Below are 14,891 nucleotides of genomic sequence, written 5' to 3' on the forward strand. Positions count from 1 at the left end.
ATGCATATACTCCAGAACCACAAAGCACCCGAGATATACTACAAAAGCTCAGGCCCGCAGGCACTACCTTCAAGAATCCAGCTATGCAATTCACTATTCATACAAAAGAACCTGTTGCTTAAACACCAACAACTGAACCACATTTTAACAGTACCCTATACCCAATGCCTACAGTTAACCCTCCGTTGCAGGAAGCTACACCATATAATGAAGCTACTACACCTTTTGAACATGAGACTCCAGACAAAGCTCATGGTGGACAAACTGACTCCTTCCATCTCTCACAATGTAGTGACCATTTATGTGACTTTGAGATTGAGGATGTTAATGATTTGTCTGAGATTCCTACGGTGAATGATGATGATGACATTCATCTTGATAAGGAGGCAGCTGACCCACCATTATCTCAATTTGTCAATGACTATCATTCACAACCACTTTTAGAGAATTCTATCCCTACAGAACCTCAGTAAAAAATAGTGACATTGAACACATAAGACTTGACAACACAGGTTGACCAAGTACAGTCTTTTAAAAGAAAAGCAAAGTAGCCATCAGCTCCAAAAAATACAGTGAAAGCTTCACAAAAAGAAGTTAACAAAAGGAAGTCTGCATCTGTCAAAGTAAGGGGTTCTTAGAGGCTAGTGAGTAAAAAATAACCTACAAGTAATCTAAGGGTGCTTTATAACAAGGAAGCAAAGAAAACAAGGAAGTTGAATGTTGTTGATTCATAACATATGATGAGTAGGCCCAAGACAACCAAGAAGAGAAAATCGAGCATGAATATGGATGGTGATAGTGGTCATTCATTACGACTTGTTTGTCATGATAATGAGTTGTCAGAAGCAGAAGATGATTGTTATGTTTTTTCTGAAACAAAAGATGACATTCATGGTGGTACTTGTACAAAACAAGAAACTCAATATAATGGGGATGACTATGATGGACATGATGACTTATTGGATGGATATAAAAGTGACAATGGAGATTATGGGGAAATGTCAGATTCTGAAACTGAGCATCTTTTTAGCAGAATGTCTCATGCGTTGGGTGGTGAAATGTTTGTAAATTGAGCAAAACCTGTTGAATTTAGATTTGGACAAGTGTTAAAAAATTTTCAATCTTTTGCATAGGCTCTGAAGGATTATTGTATACAACAAGGTTTCAAAGGTAGAAGAATTAACTTTGAGAGAAGAAGAGTTCTTTGCAAATGTTCTGTTGATAAGTGCCCCTTTAAAGTATATGCAGCACTTCAAAGGTTTGGAACATGTTTTCAGATCAAGACCTTACACAACATACACATATGTGAAGGTCTTGTAAAAAATCTAGAGGTGATTGTTGGTTGGATTGCAAGGAAGTATAAGAATAAAATGACAAGTGACCTAAAGATTGTTGTAGGCAATCTTATTGATGATCTTAGGACATTGCATGAAGTAAAAGTAGATCCCCAGAAAGTTTACAGAGCAAAGAGAAAGATTGGAGTCAGCTGCTGGTGGAGATCACGTTGAAAGCTTCAGACAACTTTGGAATTATGCTCATATGATCAAACAGCAGATGCCAGGGGTTTTGGCATTGCTTAAAGTAACAAGAGAAAACACACTTGTAAATAAGTGCATATTCGAAAGATTCATGGTGAGCTTTCGAACACTTAGAGCTTCAAGGAGGAGTGTAGACCATTTATTGGGCTGGATGGTTGTCATTTAAAGGGGCCCTTTGAAGGTATTTTACTGTCAGTTTTGGCAGTTGATGCGAATCAAGGTATTTTTCCAATTGCAATATGTGTTTGCGAGTCAGAAAATGTCCAGAGTTAGACCTGGATTTTAGGGCATTTGCAAGAGTATTTGGCTGACACAAGACAATTACCTTCATGACTGATAGACAGAAATGTGTTCTTGCAGCATTGAACTTAGAATTTAATGGATCACAAAATAGATTCTGCACAAGGCATGTCTTTACAAATCTAAAAGCAAGGTTCCCTAAAGTTGAGTTGAGAAATCAATATTAGAGGGCTGTTAGAGCTTCAGATGGGGATACATTCACTGTAGCAATGAAAGATATACAAGATATTGATATTGATGCATTTGAATGGTTGAGAAAATTAAACCCCAAGTACTGGTCAGTCCATGCATTTGATAAGTCTATCAAATGTGATCATACTACAAATAATATGATTGAGAGTTGGAATGCATGGATTAGTGTAATAAAGAAAGCACTCATAATCACTTTAGTGGAGTACATCAGAAAAAAAAAAGATGGTGAAAGCAATAAATGATAGGAAGATATATTATTCACAATGGAAAACTAGTGTTCATGCGTTCATTAACAACAAATTTGTGAATTTTAGCACAATTTAATTTAACTCATTATTCCTCTTCTTAAGCACTTCATTCTCTTTTATCAATTCATCAACAAGTAATTTTTCATGCTCGTATGAAACACTTTGTTTACCTTTAAGAGATACAATCCTATCATGCAACATTTTATTGTCTAATTCTAATTATTTTATCTTCTCATTCAATGAAATATTTCATTTTTTCAGGACATCCTTTTTATTTGTAAGTTCTAGCATTTTCTTTTTAAGGCATGCATTCTTCTTACCATTTTTTTATCTACTCATCATGCAATTCTTTAAAAGCATTATATAACTCATCATATATTGAAAGATCACTTACCTCATCAAGTTCATCAAATGATTCTTCCTCGATCGCCATGAGAGCTAGATTTATCATTTCTTGAAGCTCTTCATTATCACTCGTTTTCTCATCGCTATCATCCTAAGTGGCGACTATTGCTTTCTTTTTTAGACCGTATGTGTCCAGGCTTTTTGCATTCATAGCAAGTGATTAGGAGCATACACTCTCTCTACACTACAAGGTGAATTCCTATGTATAGTTTTTCACAAATCTTAACTAAAATATAGCCCTTATGGGACTCAAGTAATCTCAGTCCAGGAAACTTAAATTAAGATCAGATATTACTCTAATAATTTCCACTAAAAAAGACCCTTTTGCGGCTCTATCTTAACTTGAACCATTAAATGAGTGGTCAACCGAAATAATGATTATGAAAATAGTTATTAGAGTAAAATGCTACAGCAATTGTATAACAACTCATAAGAACAGTCTAAAACCCATTTAGATTATTTTTCACTCAACTACAATCAAATTTAGTTCATACTTTGAACTAGACAAATAAACAACAAAATATCATCCATGAAATATATCGTTTCAATCAAATAGTAAGTAAAGAAACAAGTAAAGAACGATGAAAATTGAATCCACAATAGTTCTGCTGGTTTATCTTCACTGGTGCAGACTTGCTTTCCCGTGAATTCTGATTTTGTTCTCCTTTCCCTTTGATTTCTCCAATGTTAACTCGCCACCCTTTTTTTCATGTGATGCGTCTCTTTTTATAATTGAAAACTAGGGTAAATAAAAGCCTAGGGCGCACACAAGTCAGATTAGGAAACTGCAGATCACAATTCTGTAGATATCCCGTGCTAAGTTCTCTTTGTCGTTGTTCCAGAATTGTTACAGTAATGGTTGCTTCAGCAATGACTACAACACTACATTGCTCTAGATTTTGTTTCAATTCTTTTGTAGCCATATTCTTCCTCAATTTTTTTTTTTTTTTTGCAAGCCTACAGCATCAACATTCCTTCCATGAATTATAAGCTTCTGGAAACCTACAATTAGGCACACAATTTGAGCATGAATTACTGTAAATCAAGCAAAATTTATTAAGGCTAAACTAAAATGAATGTTTATGAAAAATGTAACAAAAATGCAATAGAAGCACATCATTTACTCTCTAAGTGATCTTGATTTAAGTTTAGAATTGCCATAATAACTCTTATTTCATGGAGTTATCACACCCCTAAACTTAAATCGTTACTTGTCCTCAAGTAATGACAACACACTACACTTCAAGCGCACAATCATGCAACAATTAACTTAGCTCTGTCATCAAATTTGCAAGAATTCTTCCACTCTCATATCATACTCTTAATCACGCAAAATAGACTTAGTAGTTTAGTTCTAGACTTAAGCCTTATTCTGCCCAAAGTGTGTCTGTGCCACTTTGATCAAATTCCAGAGGTGCTACAACATGTGCTACAACATTACACAAACATTGCATATACTTCAGAGGGAGAACACAAATATATTCACATATAGGGGAGCAGAAATCACAAATGAACTCAACTGTGCTACAACATACTGCCCAAAGTGTGTCTGTGCCACTTTGATCAAATTCCAGAAGTGCTACAACATGTGCTACAACATTACACAAACATTGCATATACTTCAGAGGGAGAACACAAATATATTCACATATGGGGGAGCAGAAATCACAAATGAACTCAACTGTGCTACAACATACATAATTATTTTATTATATTTTTTTTCATTTAAACCCTTTAATGCAACATTAAGCTTTCATGTGAATGCCTATCACTTGTAATGACGGCACCTAATTACTCATTCAAAGTACATGTCAGAGTTGTTGCAGTAACACATCCAAGATGTTATATCTAGGTCTTACATTTGGACGCCTTTGACTCAAGACTGAACATGGGGCTCATGAACAGATCAGGTTACTCAGTATCCTAGGCAGCAGACCTCTTTATTTTTCATTCCTTCATCACCATTTTTTTTTTCTCAGAAAGAAGTAAAATAAACTAGCAGGTGGGGGATACTCCCCTGTTGCTGGGGCTTTGCTGCAACATGGTGCAGTGAGTTCAGTGCTTTTTGGATGCGCTCCGTAGCCGATCCTTAAGGGATTCTTGTGATGAGGCAGCTGACAACGTCTTTTTCTTTTTCTGCAACGGGCTAGTGGGAGGAGTTGTAGTTGGTGCAGCTTGCCTAGACGAAATAGATCTGGTCCTTTTTGGTTCTGGTGTGTCTGCTGCAGCAACGCCTTCAGAAGTGCCCCATTTTTCTTTTGCTGGGTCCTTTAGGACTAGCACGAATAGGTTTGTTGGGAGTTTGCTGTAAAGGAGCTGAAGCTAGGGCTTCGGCTGCATATCCCTCAGCTGTGATTGCGACAATGATATCAAAAATCTACTTTGTCTCTGTGGGTGTATGAGTGACTTTGGCTGCTGCAGCTTCTAGCTCTGCATCAATTTGCTCAACTTTATCATCAGAGCCAGGAGGGGTGATTACTTTCTCTTGCCCCTTTCTAGAAAGGACTGAAATATGAGGCTCCTCTGCTGGTTCATCGTCCTCTTCTTGTATGATATACTTTTTTCTGGATTTAGAGGAGGTCTTGGCTGGGGGTTCCTCGAGTTCTTTCTCAAGCTCTTCCTCTTCCTCTTCCTTTGTCGGGGAACTGCCAGCTGCAGATTTGACACTCTCTTCTTCGGGTTGGTCAGATTGATCATCAGCATATGTTTCGGCCTCTGCTTGCGGTTCTGCTGCAGCTTCTTTCTCTGGTTCATCTTCGTTAGTAGTTTCTTCACTGACTTCTGCTGGAGCCTCTGTAATGGCAGTATCAAAATTATATTGCTGGAGTAATCAATTAGGGAAATTTCGGTAGATACTTTTCAAATATACAGCAAATTGGTGTAGGTGGTTTTCCAAGTGTTGTAAATAGCTCCAAAACCGATTGTTTTCCCTTTGCTGAGCTTCAGCACATTGAGTGATGCTGGTGCTCAGTGCTTGAATTCTCTGTTCTAACCTAATAACTCTTTTTGCCCCTGTTACAGCAGCTGGTTCAGATGGGGCTCCGGCAACTTCACCAGCAATTCTTTCGATGGTGCGTGCAGTGAGGGCATCATTATTTTTGACATGCTCATCTTTTGCATCAAGGCGAACTCCCGATACCACACAGATGCTGGTGATGAGTGAAGGAAATAGCAAGGCAGTTGCTTTGTGGTTTTTCATGGCACAATCCTGAATTTCTTTTTCGATAATGCTTTCCATATCTATGGGTAACCCTCTAACAACAGTACTAACCTTTCTTATGAAATAGTAGTGGTGTGGGTGGTTGGCATAAGTCTGGATTTTAGAAATTTCACCCACACCTTAGCAATGGGTGTCAAATCTATCATATTAATCATACACCCTTCTTCATTAGCCCAAGACGCGCCCTTTACGGTAAGTGTTGTGAAAATTTTGTTCCATCTTTATGGGGTTAATTTGTCAAGCAATTTCGCATACTCGCAATTAACTTCAGAAGGTAAATTGTAGAAAGCATTTATAATTCGAGAATCTAAAGGAACAAGCGAGTTTCTTACCTAAATATTGTGCTGACCAGGGCTTACCAAATTGGGGTAAAATTCTTTCACTACTGGCAACACAGGGTCTCGAGGGTGGTTACAAAACTCCAGCCACCCGCGCTTTACTGCAGTATTACATAATGATTGCATAATTCCTGAGGGTTGAGGTGGGAACTGAAACTCTTTTTCTTCCAAAATCTTGTGCGGTTCAATAAATTCTTCATACTTTTCTTCCGCATGGTAACTTTGGAATCGTGAGGGATCTTTTAGTCGGCTGGCTGTCCTTTTGTACCTTGGCATTACTATAGCAGTAAGTTTCGATGGTAATATGCCCAAAAGTGAAACGAGAAGAAAAGGTTATGAAGTACTAGAGTCGTAATTGTGAAGGGGAAAGAAAATAGTGTTAGAGGTCAATATGCACAGTGACGCCCTTATATAGGTGGAATTAAATGAAAATAAATCCGATAAAAGAGATAAATTAGGGAAGAATTTTTTAAATTTATTAAGCATATCCCATAAAAATAGGCAAAAGAAATTAATGCAGTAATTTAAGAGATATTCTTCCGCAATTTCTATCCAAATCCACCCAACCATCTGTCACATATTATCTCCAACGGTAAAGTGAGAGGCTCCGTGATTAAGTTACTGTAACGGTAATGTTGGTTGCTGCAGCACCCAATTGTGTGCTCTAGCAACGGTTACACACTCTTCTCAAATAGCTGCTGACATGCGGCTGCCTCTGTACTCTGTTAACATTACAGCCCCAATTGTTAGTATTGAATCTAACTTCAATAAGTGTGTGACTTAGCATTTTTTTTTTCATAAGAGCAAAACACAAAAAGATGAAAGTTAAACAAGCCTGAGTAAGGAAAATAAAAGAAAAGTAAAAGAAAATTCTTTGACAAAACCATGGATGATCCATCTCATTCGAAATGACTGCCTCAGCAATGGGTTGCCTCCCATCAAGCGCTTAGTTTAAGGTCCTTCAGCCTGACCTTACTTGAGTGCTCATAATGCCAATTCTCTCAGGAGTAAGACATCATTCGAACAGTCTGTAGCTAAATGTATGTAATGCTTAACTCTGTGCCCATTAACTTTGAATTCCTGGCCTGTCTTTTCATCTAAAAGATCAACAGCCCCATGAGGATAAATTCTGAGCAGCTTGAAAGGTCCAGACCATCGAGATTTCAACTTTCCTAGAAATAGTCTTAACCTCGTATTATGGAGCAGAACTAGTTGACCATGGATTAATTTTTTGTGTTGAATGTGCTTGTCATGCCAGTGTTTTGTTCTCTCTTTATAGATTCTTACATTTTCATACGAGAATAGCCGTAATTCATCAAGCTCACATAGTTGAAGTTTCCTTTGCTCTGCTGCAGCATGTATATCCCAATTTAATTGTTTTAGTGGCCAGTATGATTTGGGCTCTAGCTCGAGTGGCAAGTGGCAAGCTTTCCCATACACAATTCGGTAGGGAGACATGCCTAGTAGTGTCTTGTATATTGTTCTATATGCCCATAGGGAGTCATGTAAGGGCAAAGACCAATCCTTTCTTGATGGGTTCACCACTTTTTCAAGGATCTTCTTAATCTCCCTATTAGACACTTCTGCCTGGCCATTGGATTATGGGTGATATGCTGTTACTATTTTATGTTTGACTCCATATTTCACTATAGCTGCAGCAAATACTTTGTTGCAGAAATGAGTACCCTCATCACTAATAATTGCTTGTGGAGTGCCAAACCTAGAAAATATGCTTTTCTGAAGGAAGTTCACTACTGTTCTAGCATAATTGATAGGTAATGTTGTAGCTTCTACCCATTTAGAAACATAATCCACAGTAACCAGGATATATAAGTTCCCAAAGGATGGTGGAAAAGGACCCATGAAGTCTATTACCCATAAATCGAAAATCTCCACTTCCAAAATGTTCGTCAATGACATTTCATGTCTTTGGGTTATGTTTCCTGTCCTTTGACTCATGTCACAACATTTAGCAAACTCATAAGCATCTTTAAAAATAGAAGGCCAGTAATAACCTGATTGTAGAACCTTGGCAGTTATTCCGTGACCACCAAAATGTCCTTCATATGTTGTAGCATGGCAAGATTCCAATATATAAGGAATTTCTTCCTCTGAAGCACATCTTCGTATTACTTGATCTGAGCATAACTTATACAAATATGGGTCATCCCATTGGTAGCTTCTAACATCATGAATAATTTTTTTTTGTTGAAACTTCAACTCAGGTGATAGCAATCCACTTACTGAGTAGTTAGCAAAATCTGCATACCATGGAGATCTTGATTGCTGCAGCATTTGTCCATGTTGTATTACTAACAGTTGTTCATCAGGAAAAGTTTCAGTGATGTTTTTTTTTGTCAATGTGCTTGCGTCTGCTTCTAGCCTAGACAGATGGTCTGTTACTTGATTCTCAGTTCCCTTTTTATCTTTAATTTCCAAATCAAACTCCTGAAGCAATAAGATCCATCTTATTAATCTCGGTTTAGCATCCTTCTTAGATATGAGGTGCTTGATGGCTGCATGATCTGTGTAAACGGTCACTTTAGTACCCACAAAGTAAGCTCTAAACTTATTGAAAGCAAATACAACTGCTAGCAACTCTTTCTCTGTAGTGGTGTAATTAATCTGAGCTTGAGTAAGAGTTTTGCTGGCATAGTATATAGAGTGGAAAACTTTATTCTTCCTCTGCCCTAACACTGCCCCAACAGAATGGTCACTGGCATCACACATCAGCTCAAATAGTAGAGTCAAATCTGGTGCTATAACCACTGGTGCAGTGATCAAAGCTTTCTTCAATTCTCTAAAGGCTTGAAGACAATCTTTATCAAAATGAAAAGGCTTGTCATGTTCTAGCAATAAGCATAATGGTTTAGCTACTTTGGAAAAGTCTTTTATGAATCTTCTGTAAAATCCAGCCTGACCCAAAAAACTTCTAATCCCCTTGACTAAAGTGGGATGTGGCAATTTATCTATCACTTCTATCTTTGCTTTATCTACCTCTATGCCATTCTTGGAAACTTTATGACCCAACATTATCCCTTCTTGCACCATGAAGTGGCATTTTTCTCAATTGAGTACTAAGTTAGTCATCTCACATCTTTTAAGAACTTCTTCCAAGTTGTGTAAACAATCTGTATATGTCTCTCCAAAGACTGAAAAATCATTCATGAAGACTTCCAATATTTGCTCCACCATATCCGAAAAAATAGACATCATACATCATTGGAAAGTTGCTGGAGCATTGCACAAACCAAAGGGCATTCTTCTGAAGGCAAAAGTTCCATAAGGACAAGTAAATGTAGTCTTTTCCTGATCCTTTAGGGCTATAACAATTTGGTTGTAGCTTGAATACCCATATAGGAAATAATAGTATTGTTTTCCAGTAAGTCTGTCCAACATTTGATCTATAAATGGAAGTGGGAAGTGATCTTTCTGTGTGACTTTGTTGAGCTTCTTGTAATCCATACAAACCCTTCATCTAGTCAATGTTCTTGTAGGAATAAGTTTATTCTTTTCATTTGCTATCACTGTTATTCCTCTCTTCTTTGGAACACATTGAACTGGGCTTACCCATGAACTGTCTGATATCGGGTATATGATCCCAGCATCCAGTCATTTGATGATTTTTTTTTTCACAACTTCCTTCATAATGGGATTTAACCTTCTTTATTGCTCTACTGAATTGCTGCAGCAGTCCTCTAACAGAATTTTATGCATGCATATGGATGAGCTGATATCTTTAATGTATGCCATAGTCCATCCAATTGCTTTTATGTATCTCCCAAGCACATCTACCAGGCTTCTTTCTTGATCTGCATCCAAAGTAGATGAAATGATTACATGAAGTGTATTGTTCTGACCAAGATAAGCATATTTCAAATATAAAAGTAACAATTTTAATTCAAAAGTAGGAGGTGATTCAATAGATGGTAAAGTTGCATTTACTTCCTTGTCTAAAAGATTTAAAGGTTCAATGAATCTGCTATGTCTGTTAGATTGCCTTTCTCTCATCCCATATATCTAATTGGCTGCAACATCTTCTTCTTCAAAGCTTTCAAAAGTGGCAGCTTCGTTAACCACATTACTGCAATATTTATTTATTATGTCTGCTACAGCAAGATCCAAAACACTCAGGAAATTGTAATCTTCTGCCTCATTAGGGTTCTTCATGGCTTCTAATTTATTGAAGGTGACTTGTTGGTCATTTACAGTCATTGTGAGCCCTCCTTTCTGTACATCTATTAGAGTCTTCCCGGTTGCTAGGAAATGTCTTCTAAGTATAATTGGTACCTCTTTATCAACCTCAAAGTCCAGTACAATGAAATCCACTGGAAAAATGAATTTGTCAACCATCACCAATACATCATTAATATTTCCTTCAGGGTATGCATGAGATCTGTCAGCTAATTGCAAAGTGACTGTTGTTGGCCTGCACTCTCCTACTCCCAATTACTTAAATACAGATAATGGCATCAAATTAATGATGGCTCCTAAGTCGCAGAGTGCTCTGCCATTGTACATAGTTCCAATGAAACATGGTATTGTGAAGCTTCCCGGATCCTTCAAATTATTAGGAATCTTACTTTGAAGCATGTGACTGCATTCCTGTGTTAAAGCAACAGTTTCAAATTCTCCCAACCTTATTTTTCTTGCCAAGATATCTTTTAGAAATTTCACATAATTAGGCATTTGCTCCAATGCTTCCACGAAAGGTATGTTGATGTGTAACTGCTTCAGCACTTCCAACAATTTACTAAATTGTTTGTCTTGATTTTGTTTTTGAAATCTCTGTCAAAAAGGGGGTGGACGCCTAAATTGCTGGGTAGCTTCAGGAGGTACCAATCTCTGCTCATTTGATTTATTGCAAGTTGTCACCACTGGTGTTGCAACTTCTTCTTCAGTATTTATTGGTTGATTCCCTTCCAAAGTTGTTGTAGTTTGACCATTAGCACCAATATCTTGATGGCTGGGTTACTGTAACATGCTCTCATCTTGAGGTGGTTCTTGTGAGGAGTTAAGTTCCAACTTTTTTTTAGTCACATCAATAGGGATATCAACATTCTTTCCAGATATCAGGTTAATTACCTTATAATGTTCTTTACCCTCTCTTCTTGGATCTTCTCTATTGTTGGGTAAACTTCCCTGAGATCTACTACTCATTGCTGTAGCAAGCTGTCCAATTTGGTTTTCCAGGTTTCTTAGATATACAGCTTGACTTTGCACAATTGCTTCATTCTTCGCAATGTATTCCTTAATCAGTGTTTCTAATAAAGTAAGTGGATCATGGCTGGTGTATTTTTTCCTTTGATTCTGCTGATGAAAACCATGTGGTTGAGTATTTCTGTTCTGTCCACTTAGTGCTGGAGCATTTTGATTTTGATTGCTCCATGAGAAATTTGGGTATTGCTTTCATTCAGGGTTGTAAGTATTTGAGTATGGGTTGTTTTGAGGCTATCGATTAAAATTGCCCACATAGTTTACTGATGCTGGATTTTCTGGACAGTTGTCAAATACATGTTCCTCACCACAATACACGCAAGATAGTTCAGCAATTTGTTTTACTGTTGCAGGAGCAGAAGTCATGGCTTTTACCATATTAGTCAATGAAGTTACTTGTGCTGATAATGCTGTAATTGCATCTATATTATGTACCCCCGCTGCACCTCTTGCAGCCGTTTGTCTAGTTGATGACCACTGATAATTATTGTTGGCAATTCTCTCCAAAATTTCATAGGCTTCAGTGTAAGATTTGGATAACAGAGCTCCATTTACTGAAGCATCAGCATTCCTTAATTCTAAAAATTATGCAATTCTTAAACAAAACTTTAATGCAAATCTTAAACGAATTTAAAGCAATAATAAATAAATAAATCAAAATATAAAAAAGATAAGGGAAGAGAGATTCAAACACAGAGATGTTTTACGTGATTCGTCCAACCTTGCTTACGTCCACGCCTCCAAGCACACCAAGCTTGAGGATTCCACTAGTCAAGCCTTCAAGGCTTCAAGAACACTTACAATTGACTTCTTAGGCGTCAATCAACCTTTACATCCAAAGATTATCCCCAATCTCTTAACCCAAGTGTATCCCAACACTTACAATCACTTAAAACAAAGGTTACAAGTTTTTTTTTTCTCTCACACAATATATAAGATTACAAATCAATGCTTAATGTGTAAATAAATAAACAAGAATGGATTTTAAGCTCAATGGATGTTGTATTCTCGATTATAAGCTCAATGATGACTTTGTGATCAACAGCTTTTTGAATTTAATTGAGCTTATTTATAGTTAGAGCTGAAAAATAGTCGTTGTTGACTTTCTGTCCAAAATCAGATCGCCGTTAACAGTTATCGGTTAACCATTTTGACTGGTCCAAGTGACCGTTGAGCTGAATTTCAAACAAATAGTTGACCGTTTGCCACTATCGGTTTGCCGTTAATTTCTAGAGACCTGCAAAACAAATTTCTGCTATTCATTCTTGCTAAACGGTTACATGTTAGCATGGAATGACATTCTGGAAATTATCGGTTAGCTGTTTTAAGTTAACGGTTCACTGTTTACTTCCAGAATCACAGTTTTAACCAAATTTCACAGGGAATGATTTTCCGATTAAAGTTAACAATTATCCATATTTCATGAACACATTTAGAAAGATTATACAGCTTTTGAGAAATTGTATATTAATGAAAACTCCAACATTTTAATAAAAAACATTCAAAAGTTTGTTATCATAAAAAACAATATAATGAACATCTAAATGTTAACAAAATGAAGAATGAGAAGAAATTCCAAAACCTTCAAGTGAGTGGAGTGAGTCGAAAAAGAGAAAAATTTCTTTAAACTCTAAAATCATGAATGCTCTATTTTGTGCTTCAGAGAAGAAACAATTTTATAGAGTTTCAGGTTGTTCAAATGCATATGAAATCTGGAAGAAACTTGAAGTTGTTTATAAGAGAACAAATCAAGTGAAGGAGTTTAAAATCAGTAAATACACTAGGTAATATAAGTTGTTCTAAATAAAACAAATGAGAGTGTCTATTCCATGTATACTTTATTTACGAACATTGTAAACACTTTAGAAGGCTTAGGAAAAACCTTCTTGAATAGCAAAAAGGTGAACAAAATCATTAGGTCCTTATATGGAGGCCTAAAAAGATAGCCATAAAGGAAACTAAGGATTTAAATACCTTGTTTATTCATGATTTAATTAGCTCACTTATTTCTTATAAAGAAGATTTAGCCATTGAAAGAGTAGATGAAGACAAAAAGAAAAAGAGTGTTGAAGAAAGCAAATTTAAAGATGAAGATATTGCAATGATTGACAAAAAATTCAGAAGATTCTTCAAGAAACAAGTGAGAGAAAAAAGTTCTGAAACTTTAAAAATCAAAAGGAGAAAGAGGAGGCAATTATTTGCTTCGGATGCAAGAAGCCAAGGCATATAAAATTAGAGTGTCCTCTTCTCAACAAATTATGGTGGCTACATGGGATGACAATGACGAGCAATCTATCGATAAAGAGCAACCACATGAAATGTCAAATTTGGCAATTAACCAATTGGACATGAATCATTTGATAAATTTAATGAGGTAAATGATCTCCCCTCTTATGATGAATTGTTTAAAGTATTTTAAAAAAAATTACATAATGATTTGAAGAAAAATTGGTTTGAAAAATGCTTCTGTTAAAAAGAAAAGGTTGGAATTCTGAAATGAAAATGATAATTTGGAAAAACAAAAGAACTCTTTAAATGAAAAGATCAAATGTCTTGAAATTGAGAATAAGATGTTGCATGATAAAACCATTTCATTTAAAGAAAACAAAGCACTTCATTTAAGCATGAAAATTCACATGTTAATGATTTGATCCAGGAGAATTAAGCTCTTCAGAAGAATAGAAACAAGCTTAATGATATTCTGTCAAAGTTTACAAATGGTTAGAAGAATCTATAAAAATTGTTTAGCTCTAAAAAATGTGTTTTCGAAAAATAAGACCTTGGTTATAAGCCTAACTTAAAATAAAAATATTATAAAACTTATTTTGTTAGGCTGCATTAACTAGTGAACATCAAATCATTTGCAATTATTGTAATGGAATGGACACATGAGTTATGCATGTCCAATTAGGAAAAATATTTACCTTGGCATTAGGAAGGTTTAGGTTCTAAAAAGAACTATCGGTAACATTCAAGGACCTAAAATGTTTTGGGTAACTAAAAACTCAATATGAGATCTTTTCTACACAAATTAAAGACAACAAGAAAATTGAATAAATGGTATTAGATAGCGGATGCTCAAGACACATGGCTGGTGAATATTCTTGACTCTCAAGTTTCACCAAAATTAAAAATAGTGGAAATGTGTCATTTGGAGACAACTCAAAAGAAGAAATTCTTATAATAGAAAATGTCTGTATAAATTCTTCTACCATTATTGAAAGTATATGCTTGGTTGAAAATGTAAAACATAATTTACTTAGTATTAGTCAATTGTGTGATACAAGCTATATAATTATCTTTGATAAATCAAAATAGGTTATTGAGGATGCATGTGATGGTAAATTTCTCTTTATTGGAAAAAGATGCATAAATGTGCATACCATTACTATAGATTGTGCATTCTCTCATGATAAATATTTTTCTACATTAC

At 36.0% G+C, this 14,891-nt stretch overlaps 1 protein-coding gene across 1 annotated transcript; it reads right to left on the reverse strand.

Moving 5' to 3' along the window:
• Nucleotides 1-5,060: 5,060 nt before the first annotated feature.
• Nucleotides 5,061-5,921, reverse strand: LOC107175811 (uncharacterized). Its single transcript, XM_052434934.1, has 2 exons — nt 5,540-5,921; nt 5,061-5,476 (listed from the first exon to the last, which is right to left on the reverse strand). The coding sequence occupies exons 1-2, from the start codon at nt 5,919-5,921 to the stop codon at nt 5,061-5,063; spliced, it is 798 nt and encodes a 265-aa protein (XP_052290894.1).
• Between the last annotated feature and the right edge of the window lie 8,970 nt (nt 5,922-14,891).

This window comes from Citrus sinensis, chromosome 2 (assembly GCF_022201045.2).
Source record: "Citrus sinensis cultivar Valencia sweet orange chromosome 2, DVS_A1.0, whole genome shotgun sequence".
In the NCBI taxonomy this organism is placed as follows: domain Eukaryota; kingdom Viridiplantae; phylum Streptophyta; class Magnoliopsida; order Sapindales; family Rutaceae; genus Citrus; species Citrus sinensis.